Source organism: Amyelois transitella, chromosome 2 (assembly GCF_032362555.1).
Source record: "Amyelois transitella isolate CPQ chromosome 2, ilAmyTran1.1, whole genome shotgun sequence".
Lineage (NCBI taxonomy): Eukaryota > Metazoa > Arthropoda > Insecta > Lepidoptera > Pyralidae > Amyelois > Amyelois transitella.
The window spans coordinates 2,080,994-2,102,400 of NC_083505.1; the positions used below are offsets into that span (position 1 = coordinate 2,080,994).

At 36.4% G+C, this 21,407-nt stretch overlaps 1 protein-coding gene across 5 annotated transcripts in view; it reads left to right on the forward strand.

Moving 5' to 3' along the window:
* Positions 1–21,407, forward strand: part of LOC106143108 (GTPase-activating protein skywalker) — a 75,766-nt gene that overhangs the window by 1,276 nt on the left and 53,083 nt on the right. For all 5 annotated transcript variants that reach the window (XM_060952127.1, XM_013345092.2, XM_013345093.2 and 2 more), the window contains exon 3: positions 12,005–12,207. In XM_060952127.1, coding sequence (XP_060808110.1) covers positions 12,005–12,207 — 203 coding nt within the window. The remainder of the gene's footprint in view (positions 1–12,004; positions 12,208–21,407) is intronic.

The window sequence follows — 21,407 nt, forward strand, 5'->3', positions numbered from 1 at the left end:
TTACCATATGTAGTTAATTTACAAAACTACCTAACAAGAAGATATTAAAGCAAAGACACTCATATACATGGGTTAATTTCTTCAATATATTTGTACATTAATCACCATCATCAGATCTTCATCATCATTACAGTAACATGATGAGGAGCAACATTTTCTGTAAGAAAATATCTGTTCAGAGTTACATACTCTTGTCACCCTGGCAAAACAGTTTTAAAGTCATATAATTATCATTAGTATGCTAGTATATTGTAGTTATTAATGGAAGACTTCTAATCACTGAGTTAATAAACTAAGCAGAAAATGTGACCTAATTAATTTGTAAACAATGGAAATATTTAGATAAAAATTATCAGAAGATGATCTTCTTAGATAAACAGTGTACTCAGTCTACTACAGATTTCTGTTATCAGTTCCATACTTAAGATAACTTTACATTACCACTCATATTTTTATTTGACTGTTTGTGCATGTGTGATAATTTGCTATCAACTTGCCAAGTCTATATATACATAAAATCATGATTTTCTCTTGGAGGGGTAGGCGGAGACCACATCTTTCCATTTGCCACAATTTCTGCATAATTCTTTCGCTTCATCCACATTCATAACTCTTCATGCAAACTTGTCAGTTTCTTTCTTTTCTAAGAAAAGTAAGATTATTGCCTCTTTAACTAAGCCAATCTTTTCTGGAAACTTCTGACTATTGTATTTATTACTTTCAGTCGAAGCACAGAATTAACCCTATAAGCATTTATATATTGAAAATAATTTTATAATTTTGGAAGCAATGTATTTTGCCAGAAGCCAATTTTGATACAATCACTGTGTGTGCAACAAAATGAACTCTACCTTTAGTAGATTGTAGTTGATTGTTATAAAATTTGGTTACCAAAAAAATCTCTGAATATAAGCTGTGTCAAATCCAATTAACTCAGAATCTGAACAAATGAACCCAATTAGCCTCCTTGAGTCCTTGCCATTTTTGTGTTTCTTGTTGAATACTTCTTTTATGGATAAATTTGAGATTCACTCTTGTTGGGAATTTCCAGAAAAAAATAACCTGGATTATTTATTTCCATTATACTTAACTTAATTTATTCTGAAAGTTTTGTCTGTCTTTATGCCAAATATCAAAATCGGTACACTAATTTTTTCGTTACAATTTATGATTACTTTATTTTTATTTATTTAATTTATCTTTATTTAGGCAACAAACAGTCGTTTACAAATAGAAATTTACATAAACTATGAGTACAATTTAAAGACCTATAGTGCCCTAAAGTGATGTACTTAATAAAAAGGGTTAATTACATGGCAGGAATTTGTAAACAAAATCAACTAAGAATAGCTTACAGTGTTAGGTTAATTAAGTTTGTTATATAAGTATAAGTGTTTTATAAAATTATATTACTATCAGTTGAACTAGATTGAAAACTGAGTTTTAATCATTTTAGAGTAGTGTTTAGTAGATCTATATTTCCAAATTCTTTATTATATAATATGGTGGTGGAACGATGTATAAATGTGTTACGAGTATAGTTTTTGTGTAAATGTGGAGGAGAGAAAAGTGGAATTTTACGTGAGCCGTACAGGATTACAAACAAAAACAAAAAAATACAATTTTTTTCTCTTTATAATATTTTTACCTTATTCTTAATGAAAATGAACATATCCTATTTTATGGATAAGTATGGATCTAATTACTCAGTCTTAGACTATGTTCTGTTCATTGTTGAACCATGGTCACCTCCCCAAGGTAGAATCAATAAACTCCAGGGTTTCTCCTTTAATGGCCTTTAGATATATTCACAAATACAGAGAGATTCATTCATTCTGTTTTACGCATCCCCAATCCACGGCTACGAATACGGCGTTCCTATTAGGAACTATACTTGGAACTAGGAACTGTAGCTTGATCAAATCGGGCGATAGTTCAGGTCAAGGGCAGTTATCCTTAACCGGTGAGCTTTCGTGAAGAGAGTTGAATCCGTGAATATGGTTGAAGCGACAGAAGTTTGCAGGGATCGTGTAAAGTCGAAAGTTGTAGCTACAGCCTACCCCTCCGGGAAAGAGGCGTGATTGTATCATGTTTTTCTGCTTTTTTTTTTTGCAAGACATGTCGTCATTCCAACCCATCGTAGGTCCGCGTACATATGGTGAAAGTTAAATTCGCTCGTCTGTGAATCGTACAGTTTCTCTGAATCGGCGTAATATTGTTGGTGTTAGTGAAACACCGAGTCGTGTTGTCGGTCCGTGTCTAAACATGTGAGAACAATAGAACTGCCCTGTGTCACTTTCTGAAATTCCTGTGTTCAGTAATTATTTTTTTTACTTGTTTCGGTAAAGCGGTCATTAGTTCGGCCTTTATTTAGGTGATTGCAAAACTTTATGTCATATTGAGTTATAGATTTTGATTTTGATCAGACTAGAGGACGCCCGCGGCTTCGCCCACGTTAAAAGAAGTCCGTTAATTCCCGTGGGAATTTCGGGAAGATTTCTCTTAGTGCTCATCTACAGCCAGACCTTCCTACCACCTACCCAGAGAACCTTAATTTTATGCCAAACTTGAGCTTTCTACTACCAATAGTTTCAGCTGTACTTTGTCTGTCATATATCTGACGTATATTAGAAGATATTAACTTACATACATGCAATGACATAGTATGGTGACATCTATATCCCTTGCGGGGTAGACAGAACTTTTAGTCTTGTAAAGGCAGAAAAGCCATGTTCGCCGCATGGTTATTGATATTAACATACTAGGGAACACTCCAAGTTACGAAGAAATTGGTTTAGAAGTTTTTGAAGGGTTTCTAAACATATCATTTCATAATGCACAAAGCAGAGAAGTTCCTAACTTTGTTATCGGCCTATTTTATAGAACCTTTTTTTGACTTTAACCAACCTTGTTATAATGTTCAATCGTTTTTTTTAAATAATACGAAAATGGAATTAAAGACTTACTTGAAGGAACACCATGAAAGCACTCCAAATGTTAGAGAAAAAACCGTGTGGTATGCCGGGAGGGCACTATGAGAATAGGACCACTCCATCTCTTCCCTTCAATGGGATTGGCTTGACAACTTTTAGGCGATTGGCTTGCAACCTGTCACAATATGAATCTCAATTCCATCATTAAGCCATACAGCTGAACGGGGCCTTCCAGCCTTTTCGAGATTGTGGGTTTTGTCTACCCCGTAATGCATAAAGACGTGACTATGTATGTACAAGGGAAATGATGAAACTCCAATGTACGGATCCCTCATCCGCGCATTAAACTCTCACCTTGTTGAGTTTTTTTTTTATATCCTCGACCTTTCCAACGCTACCGGTAACAACGATAGCTTCCTTTAAACATGTATGTATGTATGTATCTATTCAGAAACATGTAGTCTTGTCTACGTGATGTTTTTCGAACGGTTCATTTAATTTTAGATGGTTTGAAATTTTCACAAATTATACATTTTGTTATCTTGCGCGGTGCGAGAGGCATATAGATTTTAATTCTGACGGGGACATACATAAAAAAAAATTGTGGTTTTAATGGTCCAAGTGCATATAACGAAGATTCACGATGGAGAAGAATGTAAGTCGAATTTCAATTTTTACCTTTTATTTTCCCAGCGTGGAGAAGTAATTTAAGTACTTTCGAGTAATATATTACGTACATTTCTATGACAACTCAAAATAGTTTACATACATTTCCATGACAACTGAAAAGAGTATTGCTCTTTGTTATCAGAGCTCTTCTCGTCTCGGTACGCGTTATCAGCTTAAGAAATCTGTGCGCTGATAACGTGACCCCTTTAACTCGAGTTGCGCCTGATAAAATTGTATTAAACCTTCATTAAAGTGCAAAAGTGATAACTGCGATGCAAGTATGATTAGGCGTGAAATCAATGCGTTGATTTCTTACATATCACGTCTATATCCCTAACTGGGTAGACATAGTCAGCAGTCTCAAAAAGTCTACGGCCACGATGAGCTGTATGCCTTAATGATAGAATTGGGAATTGAGTACATAAATATATTTTTTTAAAATATACTTAAAAGCTTTGTTAAAAGAAAAGCTCTCTTAAAAGAAAGGTGTCATGTTTTCCGTGTTTCTCTCTCTCATCGTTGCTTGCTCCCAGTTGCACCCTCTGCCTCTGTGCTTTCCGGCCTAAGATTATGTTTTAGGTACATGTATCTCTGCGTATGTCTTTGCCAATTCAGAGAAGCAGGCCAAGCCAAAATACTAATGGTATTGGCAACTGTCAAAGTGGCGCTAGTATACCTTGTATACCCTTAACAAAGCGGATTTTATATGGTAGCGGTTCTTTAATTTATAGCGAAATAACAAGTTGTGCAAGTCTCCATTGTAGTAAAGTGGAATACCACCGCTTACCGAAACACATACAAATTAGCAGACTATTGCTTAAGGCAATATATCGTCCAAAATCACTACAAATGCTAACTTTGACATCTCTTAAACTAAGAAGAAACTGTAAAAACTGTTGTTTTTGACAATGAATGCGTTCGCGTAAATCTAGGCGTAAATTTCGTCCATTATGTTAATTTTGGTGATTTTATTTCCACTACAAAACCTCCAAAACTATAACTAGACACGCACGATTGTGCCAAACATGATAACACATCTAATTTGGTGTCATTTTTCCTTGTTTTGTTAAAAAAGCAAACGTGTTTTGGAGCTCTTAAAAACGACAGATTGATTGATAGTACTCGTAGTGTAGTGGTGTGTTTTTGACATAAGTTTTAACTGTTTTTAAACTTTCGCGTTATATTATACCATTGATAAATACTACATGTATTAAACGCGTACGAAACGTACCTTTTAATTATATCTCGGACGTTCGAATCATGTTACAATGTTCCGTGGTCACGGAGAGACATTACGTCCGCGTTTAATACCTTGTAGTATTTGCAAATAGTACTATAAGGGTTTTACCTAATTGAAAGTACGAATACAAATTTTCTCATGGAGTGGATACTTACTTCACCTATTTGTGAAAAAGGCGTGGAAATCTCTTCAGTAATAACGCAGATTTCCTCACGATATCTTCCTTCATTGAGGATCTCAGGTAAATGTTACATTCAATCTTTTGTTTCCAATTAGGTGTTGAGATTGGCACAATGAATGAAAATAAGGAAAACTACACGCGAATCTTAGTCATTTTTGTTTTTTTTTTTACAAACCGGTCACATGGTCGGCTGTTATTGGTAGATTACCATGTGCGACCAGTGGTGGGGGGAACACGCCACCTGTACGGTGAAGCGAAAGGTGTGCGCGCGCGGCGCCTCGCCGGTTGTACTCGTACGAGTCTGATTGACCCAGATTGAATTGAAGCAAACAAGACAACTATCTTTGCAGTTATTTCTTAGAGTTAATAACTCGTAGGAATTTACTACTTAAAAAGGCTTTTTTCTCGTGAAAAATGCGCTATGATTTCGCACCTTTTTTAAAGAGTCTACTAAGAACCCTAGAAAGCTTCTACGTTATTCTTTCTAAGAAGTTTGGCGGCCATTAATGCCACTTGTTGATATATTCGTTTTATTGCGTATAGTCATTGCGTTTATAATTAAAAACAATAAAAGGTAATCGCCAGAGAGAAAAATTAAAATGAAAGTCATAAAAGCGCAGTTAACTGCAGATTGTCATAGATTAAAAGAAATTTATCAAATCAACAGACTAATGGTGATCATTATCGTAAGCATGGAACAATGGAAATTGCAATAACCTTTTAGTTATAGAAAAATCCTTGTATGTAACATAATCAAGGTCAATTTCCCATCCCATGTGATCAACGGTTTGAAAATACAAAGGGTCAACCACTGAAACATACAAAAATATGTAACCTTTCTATGTCGCCCACGGTACAGTGAGATAAATTGATCCCACGATGTTTTCTTTCACCGTTAGTAAATCAGATAGCAAAGAGTTTCCTGTCACTCTATAAAGTTTTTTTTTAGGTAACCAACTAGATACGTATTATAGGGATAAACAAAAACTGCCAGTCAAACTTTGACTTAGTACAGTAAATATTGTTTCTGATATTTATTAAAATTAGGTACGTCCTGGCGAAAGGTCAGGTCGAGAGTACCCGATATCACCGAGCTTGCATGAGAAGAGTTATGAATATGAATGTAGCGAAGAAGCGAAAGAAGTATGCAGGAATCGTGGCAAGTGGAAAGGTTATAGTCTCAGCCAACCCTTCTGGGAAAGAGGCGTGATTATATAAGTAAGTATGTATGTATTAAATTGTTCACATTGCACAACACGTGGCCTTTGAAAAGCATAGGTTACGATGTGGAAACACATAAAATTGGCTTTCCAGGCGTCTGCATAGGATCTCTGTGACAGAAACAGCGTTTACAATATACACTGAGATAATAAAGCCCGGAGCAGCCAATTGACTCTTATTGTTTATGGGCTGTTCAAATTGAGACGACATTTGAAGCACGTAGACGTTATTATATGTAACTAGTTGGAGCCCGCGACTTCGTCCGCCTTAAATCTCTAATCTAATAACTTATTATTTTATTCCAATGTGTCAGCTATATTATTGCAAAATTTCATCCGTTCAGTACATTTGGTGTGACAGATTAACAAACACACACACATTTACACACCCTTACAAACTTTCGCTTTTATAATATTAGTAGAATTAGCCCTTACTTTCCTTGGAACTCCTGCAAGAAAAATACATAAAGGAAAGCTTTTGGCAGATGACTGTTTATTTACCGATGATTCAGTAGAAATAGTCATCAGATTCTTTGAAGCAATAAGGGAAAATCTCAAGGACAAATTATTTCTTAAAATCATGAACTGTATATTTGGATTATTATCAATGAAGTGTCGTCATGTTCATCTGTCCGCCCGTATGTCACTTGCCAAAAGGATGAAATAAAGAAGGTAGACGTAATCAGTGATCCATGCTACAAAATTGAATAGTAACTATGATAATTGAAATATGAAATGACTTAGGATAGCATTCCATAGATATTTTCATTCCATACGTCCTAACTAAGTCAAAAAACGAATTTGTTTTTTGAGAACAAGTCTTGTGCTTTATTGTTAAATAGGTCTTGTTATTTATATGGTGAAACCTATTGAAAAAAAAAAAAACAAAAACATTGATCGAATAATAAATACATATCAGTTATAGTAACAATGCTCTAAAATTATGCAATACAATGCAACTAGCAACATTATAGTATTTTATCACAATGTTACTTAGTTTTTTACTGTTCTGTTGACCGTACGTGACCTACCGCAATCCGAAGGTTGTGTGGTTCGAGTCATCGTCCAGCTCTGATAGCCAATACTTCCATATCCATTATAAATGCGTAATTGTTGTTTTTTTTTTAATCGATGTGGACAATAAAGGAACAAGCCGGTTTGGTTATCCGACCGTGTTAATATTGTAAAGAGAAAACTGTTTGTATTTTTTTTTGTAATCAGTTATATATTGATACATCATACACATAAAATCACGTCTATATCCCTTGCGGGGAAGACAGAGTCAACAGACTTTAAAATACTGATAGGTCACGTTCAGCTGTTTGGCTTAATGATAGAATTGAGATTCAAATAAGTAGTGATAGGTTGCTAGCCTGTCGCTTGAAAGAAGAATCTCAAGGTCATAAGTCTATCCCTTAGTCGCCTTTTACGACATACACCGTATACTCGTGTAAAATTCTTCTAATACTGACTGACAGACAAAGGATAGTCCAAGCCGTTCAGTCTAAAAACTTGAAATTTGACATGTAGGATCCTTATATGATCTGTCTGCAGAACTAAGATACAATTTCGCGTAATATCCCCGGGAGCATAAGTTAATTGGTTTTTCGTTTATTCGGAGCCGTGCAGGTCTTAGGCTTAGCCCAACAGTAACATCAAGTTGGCTAAGTACTTTTATTTCAAAAATTACCGATGGACTCAAAATAAAGCGCAAAACGTTTAATTTCATAATAGCCGCCTATTCCCGATTTAATTTGTATCAACACAACAGTTTACTTTTGTAACTTTTAACATAGGTACATCAGAAAAACTTAACAATTTGTCTACGTCAATCACCAACAAAAGGAACCTTGAATTTTAATTTAAAAACCTCGTCACGTGAACACCTGCATTTTTAAAATTGCTGTATGGGTTTCCCCGAGGTCCTTCCTATTCTTAATAAAATAGGGACCATAAAAAAAAGGGACAGTCCTTGTGGTGCAACCCGGAAACATTCTGATGCAACAGCGAGGGGTGTTATGATACACGTCACAACATGTTTGTGTCATTGTAGCTCCTAGAAGGGAACATGCTGGGCGTCACGTCTTTAAAGAATAAATCTATACTAATATTATAAATCTGAAGAGTTTGTTTGTTTATTTAAACGCGCTAATCTCAGGAACTACTGGTTCGAATTGAAAAATTCTTATTGTGTTGAATAGACTATTAATCGAGGAAGGCTTCAGGCTATAAAAATATAACATCAAGCTGCAATGTTGGAACAAAAATTAGGGGCAAAGAAATAATGGAAAATGTGGATAAAAAAACGGGGACAATTATTCATCCTTGACTGGCTTCAATGATGCCCAAAATAACTATTCCACGCGGACGAAGTCGCGGGCACAGCTAGTAAACCGTAAATGTGATGATAGTCTAATTGAATTTGTTTTTGACATTTGGTGTCGTCTACTAAATATTACTACAAGGTAATGTCCCGCGTGTTTATGGTACCAGGGACCACTTGCCGCCTATTAAAATAATTTAATAGTAATCTGGCACCCAAAAATAATTCATTTTTACGAATCGGCCGTAACGTCGGCGCATACTAGAGTTCGTTCGCGTCTTCCATTATTAATTTGATTAGGTTATACCCTAAAATCTGTAATCAATTACATTTTTTAAACAAAACGTTTTTCAGTTCATTACTACTTAGTCCAGTAATTCAGGAAAAGAATCATTCCTAAGAAAACCAGTGGATTTTTAACTTCCTACAATATTTGTCAAGTCACGATGAGATATCAACCTTGGTCAAGTCTCGCACAATGTTATGATTCACAGCAAAATAAGCGAACGAACTTAACTGGTTGCTTAAATTGACTAATTTAAGCAACCAGTTAAGTTCGTTTTTTGTTTTGTTCATTGTTATGAAACTTGTACGCAATACTTGCACTTTGTTACATATTATTATGATGTAATTACTTAGCACTCTGATGAACTTAACGTCCTGGGGTTGCGTCGGTATGAATTACCTGGTCTGGACCTAACTTGCATCAGTCGCTTCGATACCGACGCGATATTGGTGTAGTCTTGATTCAACTAGGGCTTTCAACCTTCACTCAAATTCAAATTCAAAATCTTATATCATATATTATCACTATTTATCTATATACTATCATAATTGCATATCATAAAGTACATCAGTTGAATTACAGTTACTGCTTATAACTAGGTACAATATGAACCCTGTTGGGCATCGCAATTATATAATAATATGGAAAGGCGGGCAGGTTTATTCCCATCTGAACGACCTTCCCTCCCATCTGACCCATCTCTCCTTGCGTGTCGATTTAATTTCACTTTTATTAACGGGGTATTAAATTTTATCGGACCAATAGTGAGCCAATTAAACGTCTTTATCAGAGTCTCAATTGCTCAAATCCATTCACAAAGAGATGGGGTTGGTCTGCCTTCAAACTTCTCGATAAATCTGTTAAAGCTCAGATAGGAAGCTTCAAAGCTCGTACAATTTGTTTTAGACAAATCTGCTGATCTATAAACTGACAGTTTAGATATAACTATATCAGACTTTGCCTTGGCACGGTCTCATTATTCATCATTTTGTAGATCATCTCGATTCATAACTTGATTGATGGTAGCCTCAGTAGAGATGTACAGACAAATGTACATTTTAATATTTAAGCCTCATTACAAAGGGTCTTATAATTTACTTGTGGTTGCCCGCGATTTCGTCCGCCTTTAATCCATAAATTTAAACTTATAATGGTATTCTAATGTCTTAGCTAGATTAGTACAAAATTTCTTAAAATTTCGTTTGAGTAAAATAGTAACAAACTCTAGACACGCTCATTCTTGCAAAGACTTTCGCATTTATAAGTAGGAAGTAGGATTATAGATTAAGTTTTAGTCCCAGGTTTTTCTCTCGAGGGAATGGCTATCTGCCTACATGCCAAGAACTATTTTTAATTATTGTAATCATTATTGGACGTTCTGAATATTCTCACGCGTCGTGATTCATTTCTAATATTTGTACTTTCAAACATATGTGCGATCACGCCACGGACCCGTTGTTATCTTATCACAACAGATGTTTACCTTTCCTCAATGATACAGAAGCACATACACTATACTAGGTTTTAAAAATAGCAATACTTAATACTATGCTTTGCTATGACCGCTGGGTCTCGATACTTGAAATTTGGCGTGTAGGCTCTCTAATTGGGTCTTGAGGCGCACTAGCGAGGATTTCCAAAAAATCCCGCGTGAACGGGAATGGTTATTTTTGATTTACAGCCGATCTCTAGGTTTTTCAAAATAAATGGAATCATCAAAGTCGGTTCATAATTGGCCGAGCCACGAATCAAATAAACAGTCTAATTAGCAGTCGGAAACCCAGGTGTATGAGATCTAATCAGATGCAGACGATCTAAAATTTATAAAATAAATGCTCAAATTACCGTTCGCCAGCCGCTTCGAGCAACAACTGAGTAGATAACCTCTTATCACAGCCTGTTGTTTACTTAACACTTGTGTGATAGTGCTCGGTCTTTTAGGCCCTACACGAGTCTCGAGAAATGCCGACTGAGAAAGGAGGGTTATGTTTCTAAAAGTCGCGTCATACAGCTTCGCGATTAGGCTGTTGATATGAAAGCGTAGTGTCTGTTAACGACACCGTGTTAGTGAGATTATGCAGTGTAATTTGGGCAGATTTTTTTGCTTTATCTGTAGTACTTTAGGTAGTAATTAATTTATGGTTTTGTATTGTCTTCTAGTTTCTTGTGTGTTTATGGATAGTTTTCTTTAATAGAGGCCTTTATTACTAGGACCACTCTATCTTACCCTGAGTCTTGTGAGAGGCGATGAAAGAAACAGTTTTAAAATATCTCTTCACAGCTAGATTCCGGTGCTGGTTCTTGATATTTGACAGGTAGCCGACCTTATAACTGGTCATTTATTTCATACGCTGTCAATTTTAAGGCGGATCTCAGCTTCGCGGCATTAAAGCTAAAAACGCAACCGGGAACACAAATATGACACAAGATATTATATAGATTGAATTCATATGGTCAGCTCATGCATATCCTTGAATATTTTTCATGTTCATAGTTATTGCTTGTACTTAATTTAAACATCGCACAAGCTGTAAATGTAATTGGCATTTTTGGCATGCACGAAAATCGTACTTACGCGCGACCTAGTGCGATTACGTATGCACTACGAAAATTTCGTTTACTTGGCAGACCGCCAGCCCCTTGCGTTTTCTCTTTGCTTTTATACTATTTTAGAATCTTGCATGTTGTTATGGCATGACTACAGTACTTTGTTTATTCGTACCTATGGTTTTCTACCCAAATGTTGGCGATAAAACCGCACAGCGTACTCAGTAAACAATTACTCACGTCACGAATCCATTACGTAAATCGGAGATTATTATTAGATTAGTGTTAAGGAATATTATGTAATAACTTTGTAACCAATTAAGTTAAAGAAATTAATGAGAGTTGGGTCTTGGCGACCGATCGCGGCGTTACACGGTCAAACAAACAATCGAAGTGTGACAGTGTTGGGGCACGCTATCGCGTTATCCGGAGGCTGGCGAGCTTGGCAGTGCCGCCGGCGCGCGCGCACCGAAAGCATGTGCTGCGCGCCAACTAAGCGATGTACATAGAACCCGCCGCGTTTCGCGCCGCCAGCGCAGAGTCGCTCGCCGCCCCCGACTCTCCGACTCTTTGGACGCAGTGCTTACCCTCACCGTTATTCGCAGGCAAAAAAGCGCCCCTCAAAACCTTCGACGAGGTCCAGTCTATCATCCAGCAGGGCCGCAAGCGCGAACTCAAGATCCTCATCAGAGAAAACTCCTGGCCGATCAACAGCCCCGTTCGAGCCTCGCTCTGGCCCGCGCTCTGCAAGCAACACCAACATGGAAAATCTATGCTCGACGGATTCTACTGGGACATGGTTACACAGGTCAGTGATCTAAGTTACGCAATGACATCACGCTTTTCAAGGTGCACGGCTCTCGTTTGGAATAGTAGAAATATTATATTTCAGAAACGCAAGGTGAATAAAGAAATGCCGTTATCTCGCGAAACCGGCGTGCTCGAGTTCTGAAGGTCACGTTGTATTTACTTTGCGCAATGCCGCCCAAATGTTTGTCGGATATCGCGCCCCCCAGATAAGATGGTGACGTCCCCTCAAGGTCGCCGCCTCAGAAGAATTTCCATCCAACATTGAGATAACACATAAAACACAAGAATCATTTAAAACTCTTTTGTCTATTTTATATTAGTAGTCGTCGTGCTTATCGAGGCGGATTTGTTTTCGACCGCGAGTAACTAAAATGTTAGTCACGTGCTCGACAAATTGTGATTTCAATTCACTTGTTGATTGTAGAACTCTTTCGTAATAGTGAGTTTCTTATCATTAAAATATAAAATAAAAGAAACTTTATTTCAAAGATTTTTTTACAATGATCCACGAGACTGAAACGTTGAGGCAAAAGCGTACATTGAGTAGGTCCTTGTATACGACATCAACGTGCGCTCGCGCATCCGTCCATCCTCCGCCCGCGACACAATGGGAGCGCCTCACGCATCTTAATTAAGCGGTCAGTTAACAATAGTCGAATAATTATACCGCAGGTGCTATCACGGTTAATGATGCTAGTTGTGTGAAATCGCAATTAATCCTTTTATTAATATGGCGAAATTTCCAACCAAATTATTAAAAAAAATTTTTACAAAGAAATGTTTTACATTTACATTGCAAACACGGTAAACGGGTAAATTGTTTGAGAGTGAGATTGGCATCCGTTCAAATGCAATGCAGGCGTTATTTTTGGTCGCCTTTTTTAATTTCGCGAGTTTTTTTTTATTATTTTCGATGTCAAATTAAGAGTACCTACAATTTGTATGGTGAGGTAGTTCAATCGGCTTTAAAGTGTTTGCCATTGAATTGGATCATAGTTCAGTTTAAAGCTTCCTTTGGTAACATAGCAAATTTTTTTTTCTTCCTTTTTGCTGCATATTTTATTTAAGCCGGTGTATTGGCTCAAGATCCATAAAAGCTCTACAAATAAATAACTATGCATGAAAGTTATACATAAGTCTCTGCTTACCCCTCCGGGAAAAAGGTGTGATTTTATGTATGTATGTATGTACAAATTTGACTCTGTCACATTTTACATTGTCTTGCTGTGCCATGGTGCCAAATTAGATCACGGGACAAATAGGACAATATTATTAGAATTGGACTCATTCCTATTAAATTTATTTTCCTTCTAGTATAAAGAGTCTTCTATTTACTAAATATAGAAGTATATATCAAATAAACATCTATAAATTATGAAAAAAAAACAAATCTTGAATGGGATCATGCATAATTAGTGTTGTAAAATGTCGGAAACTTTCCATTAGTGGCGGTCATAAACGAATAAATGTCCGGACAGATTCGACACATATAGACAAATTGGACATTTTCATTAATTTCGTGTATATACAAGTACTACATAAATCTTAACATTTATCGGCCTTACTCTCATTCACGCACTATTTTAACGCACGGGGAACATGACCCCGTAGCTTCGTAAGCAGCGCGTACGGCGGCGTACCGGGACGTAGTAGGCGTAGTCGCAATATTGGAAACATGCTCTGCATTTGTTGAACTCGAACTATACAGTGCCTTCAAGACACTCTGTAAGTAGGTACCTAATACTCTACTAGACGCCGAATAGTCTCGCGTAATTGCGAAAATGAATGCAAAGATCCAAAGTTCATCAGCGCTCACATTGTTCACTGACAGATGGAGGAATATAAAATTGTGTCGAGCCAATTAAATACATTACTGATATTGTATCTATAGTCATCAAGTACATAAAAAACAGACACGTGATCTTGGCTCAATTCGACAAAACGCAGATAAGCATTTACGGGAACCTAAAATACTCTTTAAAGCTTCCATGTAAAACAAGGTGGAATAGCATTGTTATAACATTGGAATCGTTTATATGAAACAAGGAAGCTTTGAGAACACTAGCTATTTGTGATGCTATTGATGTGGTCATTGATATAAAAACAGTTGTATTAGATGAACAATGATGAACTGATGACAAAATATGGGATGCTCAAGCCGGATTTCGAAAGGGAATGGGATGTACGGACCAGGTCTTTTCATTGCTATGCATAGCCGAAAAGTTTTTGGTCAAGAGTCAAAAAGTCTATTGCTCATTCGTGGATATGGAAAAGGCCTATGACAGAGTTGAGAGAAATGAATTGTGGTCAGCACTTTCTACTTTCTATGTGTGCAGTCTCCTAATACGAGCACTGAAATCCTTATTGTTATTAACTTATACTCTTAGAGCGCACACTGAGTGGTTTAAGATTGAGAAAGGCGTTAGGCAATGATGTGTTGCGACACCATGGCTGTTCAACATATTTATGGATAGTCGTTTGACAGGTTTGAAAGAGTCAAAAAGTGGATTAAGATGAATGAGTTACTCGTCAAATGTCTGCTCTATGCCGACGACCAGGTAATACTGGCGTCATCAGCTGAAGAGTTACTAGAGATGTTAAACTGTATGCATGAAGCTTTGAACGAGAAAGGAATGAAAGTGAACATAAGTAAAACTAAAACACTGGTTTTTGAAATGGAGAAAGAAATGACAGCATGTAATATTTTGATTGGAGGAGAAAAAGTTGAGCAATTGAAAGAGTTTGTATATCTAGCAAGTGTGATAGTGATATTGAAAGGAGAGTGAACGCGGGGAACATGGTGAATGGAGCTTTGCATGTCTTTATGAGCAGTCAGAAACTTTCCAAAAAGGCTCGACTGGCTGTGCATAGGGGCGTGTTAGTCCCGACATTAATGTATGGGAGTGAAAGTTGGGTATGGCAAAAGAAGCACGAAAGCAGAATAAATGCAGTGAAAATGAAAGCGTTAAGGAGAGCGTTAAAAAGAGTGACCGGAAAAGGAACAGCGTGATAAGGGAATGTTGTGATGTGAAAGAAGATGTAGTTACTGGAATAGAAAAGAGTATGTTAAGATGGTTTGGTCATGTGGAGAGGATGAATGAAAGCAGGTTGACTAAGCAGATATACAAGGAGAGCGTGGAGGGAAAGGTCGGAGTGGGAAGGCCTAGACGAACGTATCTTGATCAAATTAAGGACGTCCTGAAAACCGCCGAGCTTGCATGAAGAGAGTTATGAATGTGGATGAAGCGAAGGAAAAATGCAGAGATCGTGGCAAGTGGAAAGAAGTAGTCACTGCCTACCCCTCCGGGAAACTCGTTGCTTCCATAGAAGATCAGATCACATTATGCAGCTTACTTACATACTGACAAATGTGAAAGAAATTATTCACAAACTAGCGATTTTGAGTCAGTGTTCGAAACCGAAAATTGCGATAATATTGATAATTTTGCGCTAACAGAAAATAATACATTATTATTTATAAGTTTTATTCTTATTCCCTACCTCGCCGACAATCGCAGAACGGTAAACGGTAACAGCGGAGTTTTGGTTTTATTTTGCTTTTTTGTGATTAAATGTCATTAAAACATTAAATATTTTGATTTTGTCATTTTTGTCTATTTATGTCTTAAAATGTCCGGACAAATGTCATATAAGTCAATTATGCTCGGACACTTTCGACAGACACATTGAATGTGACCGACACTTTACAACACTATGCATAATAATGGACTAATCTGAATATTAGCACTATGTTCTCTGTCTGTATGTATGGGCAAATCTCGGAAAGTTGTGGGCGGATATTATTCCATTTTAAAATTTTGGAAAATGGGTCTATATCTATAAATTCTACCCGTGCGTAGCCGGGGCGGGTCGCTTGTGAACTATAAAATAACAAGTATGGTTCTAATGTGAATCACTTGTGAAAAGTACACGAACTGATCTAAATACAGATCTGAAAAGGAAAAGCACACGATACGAATTCCTCAATGAATCAAGCTGAATCAACAGGATAAGTGCAGTGACAGTTAGCGCAGCAGATCGTGAATCGAATGACCGGCATCTAGGCCACGTGGGAAGCCAAGGTGATGAGGAACCATGCCAAATATTCCGGGCTTTTCCGAAATTCATCACTTAGCTTTATACTGTTTCGTTCAGTTTCAGTGTTTGAGATTCTTACGAGAATGTAATCACGATATTGATTTGCGTGGTAGACAGAGGTAGCAGTCTTGAAAGACTGTAGGCTCCAATGTGGTCTACGTTAGGACTTAGACAAATATGTCTTAATGACTGAAATCCCTGTACATTTATGTATTATATTTGTAATTATCCGGTGGTGATTATTCCCGGAAATAAATTATCAGTCCTGTTTACAATCAACACTGTGATTAAGATATCTTTTGGCATGTGTCTTCCAACTGAATTTAGACTCGGAAGCTCAAAACGAGTGAGCTCTGCCGTGCATTGCTTTCATAACCGTCATTGTAGATATATGCAGCTTGTTTTGTTTTGAATTTTGGCTTTGCTGTAGAAACATTTGGAATAATTGCTCCTCTTAGAAATCAATTTTTACTTTGCCTTCATAACGGCATCTTCGTATGACTTCTATAGTTTTCTATAGTTTATTATTTCCGCCTTTACTGTAGTAAAATCTCAAATAAGTACTCTTCTTAAATATTAATTTTTATTCCCAACTTAATAATTGCTGTTTTTGGGAATTTTTCGTGTTCTCATGGCTTTTGTGCTATTCTTAAATTTAATCTAGCAATAGACCTCAAAATTCATGGCAAAGAGTAAAATTCATCAGATGTCCCAATAAAATTATTTTTAATTTTGATCAATACAATGTTCCACATATTAAAAAGAACATTATGAAATATTTTCCTCTCATATCCAATAGTTAAAAGAGGTTATAGTATACTTATTCATATGGTACGCATCAGGGATGAATCGAAATGGTCGGCATTTAGGCCATGTGGCCAGCCAAGGTGCCATGCCAAACATTCCGGTCCTCGATTCTACGAAGCTCTCATTGCAATCGTGTGTAAACATACTTTGATATTAACTTGTCCTTCCTTCCTATGTCGAATATTAAGGATTTTCTTCACGTGACGAATACCGGAAATGAACCGGTCTCTTGGCAATGAATGAATATGAGTGGACGAACAGAAGTTACGCTCGTAATTGATGTTGCGTTTCGTTGGTAATAAATTAGTACCAACTACCAAAATAGCACCGGTTATATGTCATATGTCAGTGAATGTTACGAGATGTTAGGATTCTTTTTTAAGCGATGGGCTAGCAACCAGGGTCTATTTGAATCTCAATTCCATGATTAAGCCATGCATATGAACGGGGCCATTTATCAACTAATTAATTTATCAACCTCGTGCGTTAGGTACAAACAGCAGTGCCAAATAATATAAAATTGTTGAAAAATATTGCTGCACGCGTTGGCACGTTGTCACCTTAAAAGTTTATGTTCCTCTTCCTTTGAAATTTCAAGCATATCTCTAAGTTTAATATGATAAAACCTAGAATGATAATATACGAAAAATAAACCAATTTGTAAACAATACCACTTTATCTCATTGATTGCTCGAATTAATTGTCAAAGCCATCGTCAGTTGTTATCTGAAATTGATTTGACTTTAGTGACCTTCCGTCATCGCTATCACAGAGTAAGAATTTTGTCAACGTTCCACGGGGGCAGGACTGGGGGACTGACACTTGCTGGTCTGCTGCCAACAAACATCACATATTGACCTTGCGCTGTGTCATACGCAAAAGGAATTCTTTAAAATTCAATGAAAATTCTCAACAATTCTTTTATTACTGATTGTCCTCCTGGTGTTAAGAGAAGCCCTGAGTCCACTTGTAACTACGATCTGGTTAGTGAGGTTTTTACATGAAGCGATTGCCGTCTGACTCCACAACCTTTTGCAGGGAAACTCACCCTGTATTACTATTTACCTGTTTTTCCATAGTAAATCCGAGTAGCCTCAACGGAGTCGTTTAGGCTTTTCAAAACTGTCACTCGGTCCAACTCGCCAGGGGTATAAACGTGTCTGTATGTTTTTATGTATTTCTTGTTATCTTACATAATACTCCTAGTAGTTGATTGTCTTCAAATAAATTACGTATTCTGTAATGAGCCGAAAATGAAAAACGTGCTTAAATTACTCTGGAAACGTATCTCAATAACTTGAAAATCATTTGGAAATATCGTATTTTTAGGTGACCCTATTTCTTGTTTGACCTTTTTCATTTCCCTTTGATGTATCTCAAAGCCCAAAAAGGCCAAAAAGGGACGGCGTTATGTTCGACCTCTAATGACCATAAATATTAAAGTGGAATCGAGTTACTGACGAAAACCTAAATCCCTGGGATAATTTTATAAAAAAAAGAACTCATAATACCTGTAATTGATGGTAATATGAACTTTTTTTTGTTTATTTTTATGATAAACAAATTTATAAGTAATACAAACCTTAATTTTAACAACTATTTGATACATTTGCTATGATTTGTAGTCTTAGTGCTTATAGCTAGTGGTTATGGTTTAACCAAATCATACGGCCACTAAAGTTAAACTTTGACAAAAGCACCAACAACTTGTGCATTGAAAATAAAAAGGAATCCACGAAATAAATAAGTTATGGTATTGTATGGTTTGACGGTCTCTGTGGCGCAGTGGTAGTGCGCTTGTCTGTGATACCGAAGGTCCCGTGTTCGAATCCCGGCCATGGTATGATGAGGAACGAACTTTTTTAAAATTTATTTAACTTACTGAACGTGATAGTAGCTGTTAAAATTATGACATTTTGAAAATAACAGCGAAATCTTTATAGAAAAGACATATAGTAGAACTGCTACTTAAAGATTAATGTCCAGATTTCAACGCTAAGACAGTATTATCACCTCTTGTATCAGAAAGCTTAATGGCATGTCTTTGAAAGCTAAGCCGTGGAAAGTAGCCGTTTTAGCTCCTCAGCTTAATGTTTGATCATGAGATAAAATACATTTCGCAAATAAGAGTATTGTCGGAAGTTGCTGATTATTCGAACACCAATTATTCGGACACTGTCTCCGAATAATTTGTGTCCGAATTAATCAATCAATTTGTTGGACATGCTACGAATATAGACTGCAATGCAGTAGCAATAAAAAAAGAAACCTTTCATAAGGCATATAACAAAGTAGTCAATTGCGACTTAGCAACATCTTAAAATCGATTTATAGGGTCTCTTATACAATACGTTTTATTAGCACTGATGCATTATTTGTCAGTTTTTGATTGTGTTTTAAGATAATGCATTAAAAAGTAAATTGAGTTTATTTAGTTGATCGGTTCTAAGATTTTTAATACATCGAATCTTAAATTCAAAATGCATGATCAATGATCGATACAGACAAAAAACGACGATTCAAAACAAAAGAATGTTAATGACGCATTATTAATTAACGTTTAGTTTCAAACAAATGACAAAGTTTATCCAGTTTACGTCATTTCACAATCTCATTACGTCAAATCGGATTACAAGGGACGGTCGAGGTCCATTAAAACACAACTCTAATTAAGTCCCAAAGGAGATTTGTTCGGTGGTCTGCAGACTTCTTAATCAACTTAGAACTAAGCTGGAATATCCAACGCAATAAGTTGAAAAGACATTCTCCAAATAGTATTTAGAATGTCTTTAGTAGTGGTTCGTGTGCGTGTAAAAGTGCCGTGTGGTTCCTGGCAGCAATAGAAAAAAAGAATATAGGACCGCTTCATCGATTTCCCAGGGATGACGTAAAAGGCGACTAAGGGATAGGCTTATAAATTGATATTCTTCTTATAAGCGATGGGCTAGCAACTTTTCAATATTTGAATCTCAATTCTTTCATTAAGCCCAACAGCTAAACGTAGCCTATCTGTATTTTCAAGACTATTTGTTCTGTCTACCCTGCAAGAATATAGTTGAGTACACTGTAGTACAGTTTTATTTTTATAATATTAATAAGAAAATATTGCTAATACCAGCGTCAGTATTTGCATGCTTTGGACACAATGTCAGACGAATGCTTATTATCTAATTGATAAATAATTAATAATTAATTGGTCAATTTAACCTGATAAAGTTGAGACGTTATGTTTTATTATATTTCTTATTGTTTCAGTATTATCTAACATTTATCAGATCTGATAATCCTGTTCGTATAATAATATACCTATGAATAATTAAATATTATCTTGTTGTTCTTATTGACATAGATATGGTGTAACAAATATGTACTTTAGTCCAAATGAATTAATTATTGATTTATACATACAATTACTTGAATTATTGTAACGATTTGTTCTATTTCCAACAAGATTTAGTGCAGTTACTTTATTTATTTCTAACTTAAAACCAAATAGCTGAACGTGGCCTATCAGTCTTTTCAAGACTGTTGGCTCTGTCTACCCCGCAAGGGATATAGACGTGATTATATGTATGTATGTAGGTAGTTCATTTATAATTATAATGTCAAGTTCACTCAAACTCTCCATTAATACGAAACATTATTGCTTAAATTTCGGATAATCCCTTCTTAGTGCACCCTTTGAAGGATTTGACATTGCAAATATAAAATCTTTAGATCCAGCGGTTTGGGCTGTGCATTTATCAGTCAGTGTGATCTTTTATATATGTATTTAGGAGATTACATTCCCAAACTAGTTTTCATATAAAATCCGTATTATAACGATAATTGAATTGACTTACATAGGTAAATCTGGCGGTGGCCGCGAGCCAGCACCAAAATAGAAGCACCGCTGTTCCCACCTTCTGGTACTTGCATTGTGGTCACGTGGTACATAACACGCACGTACTTCGTATCATGCGCATATTTAATATTTTTTTATACATACATACTCGTACATACATATAATCACGTCTATATACCTACCTTGCGGGGTAGACAGAGCCAACAGTCTTGCAAAGACTAATAGGCCACGTTCAGCTACATATTTGGCTTTAAGATAAAATTGAGATTCAAATTTTTTTATGTAGGTAGTTTTTTTTTTCTTAGACGCCACGTTTTTACTCAAGTTGTTTAGAAGAGGGGCCTTTGACCTGGTGATCAGGCATCGACAGAGACCTCAAGAAAGCCAAATTTCCTGACGTGATAACCCAAGAAAGATTGATCTGCCTGCTAATTAGTGAGGAGACCTGA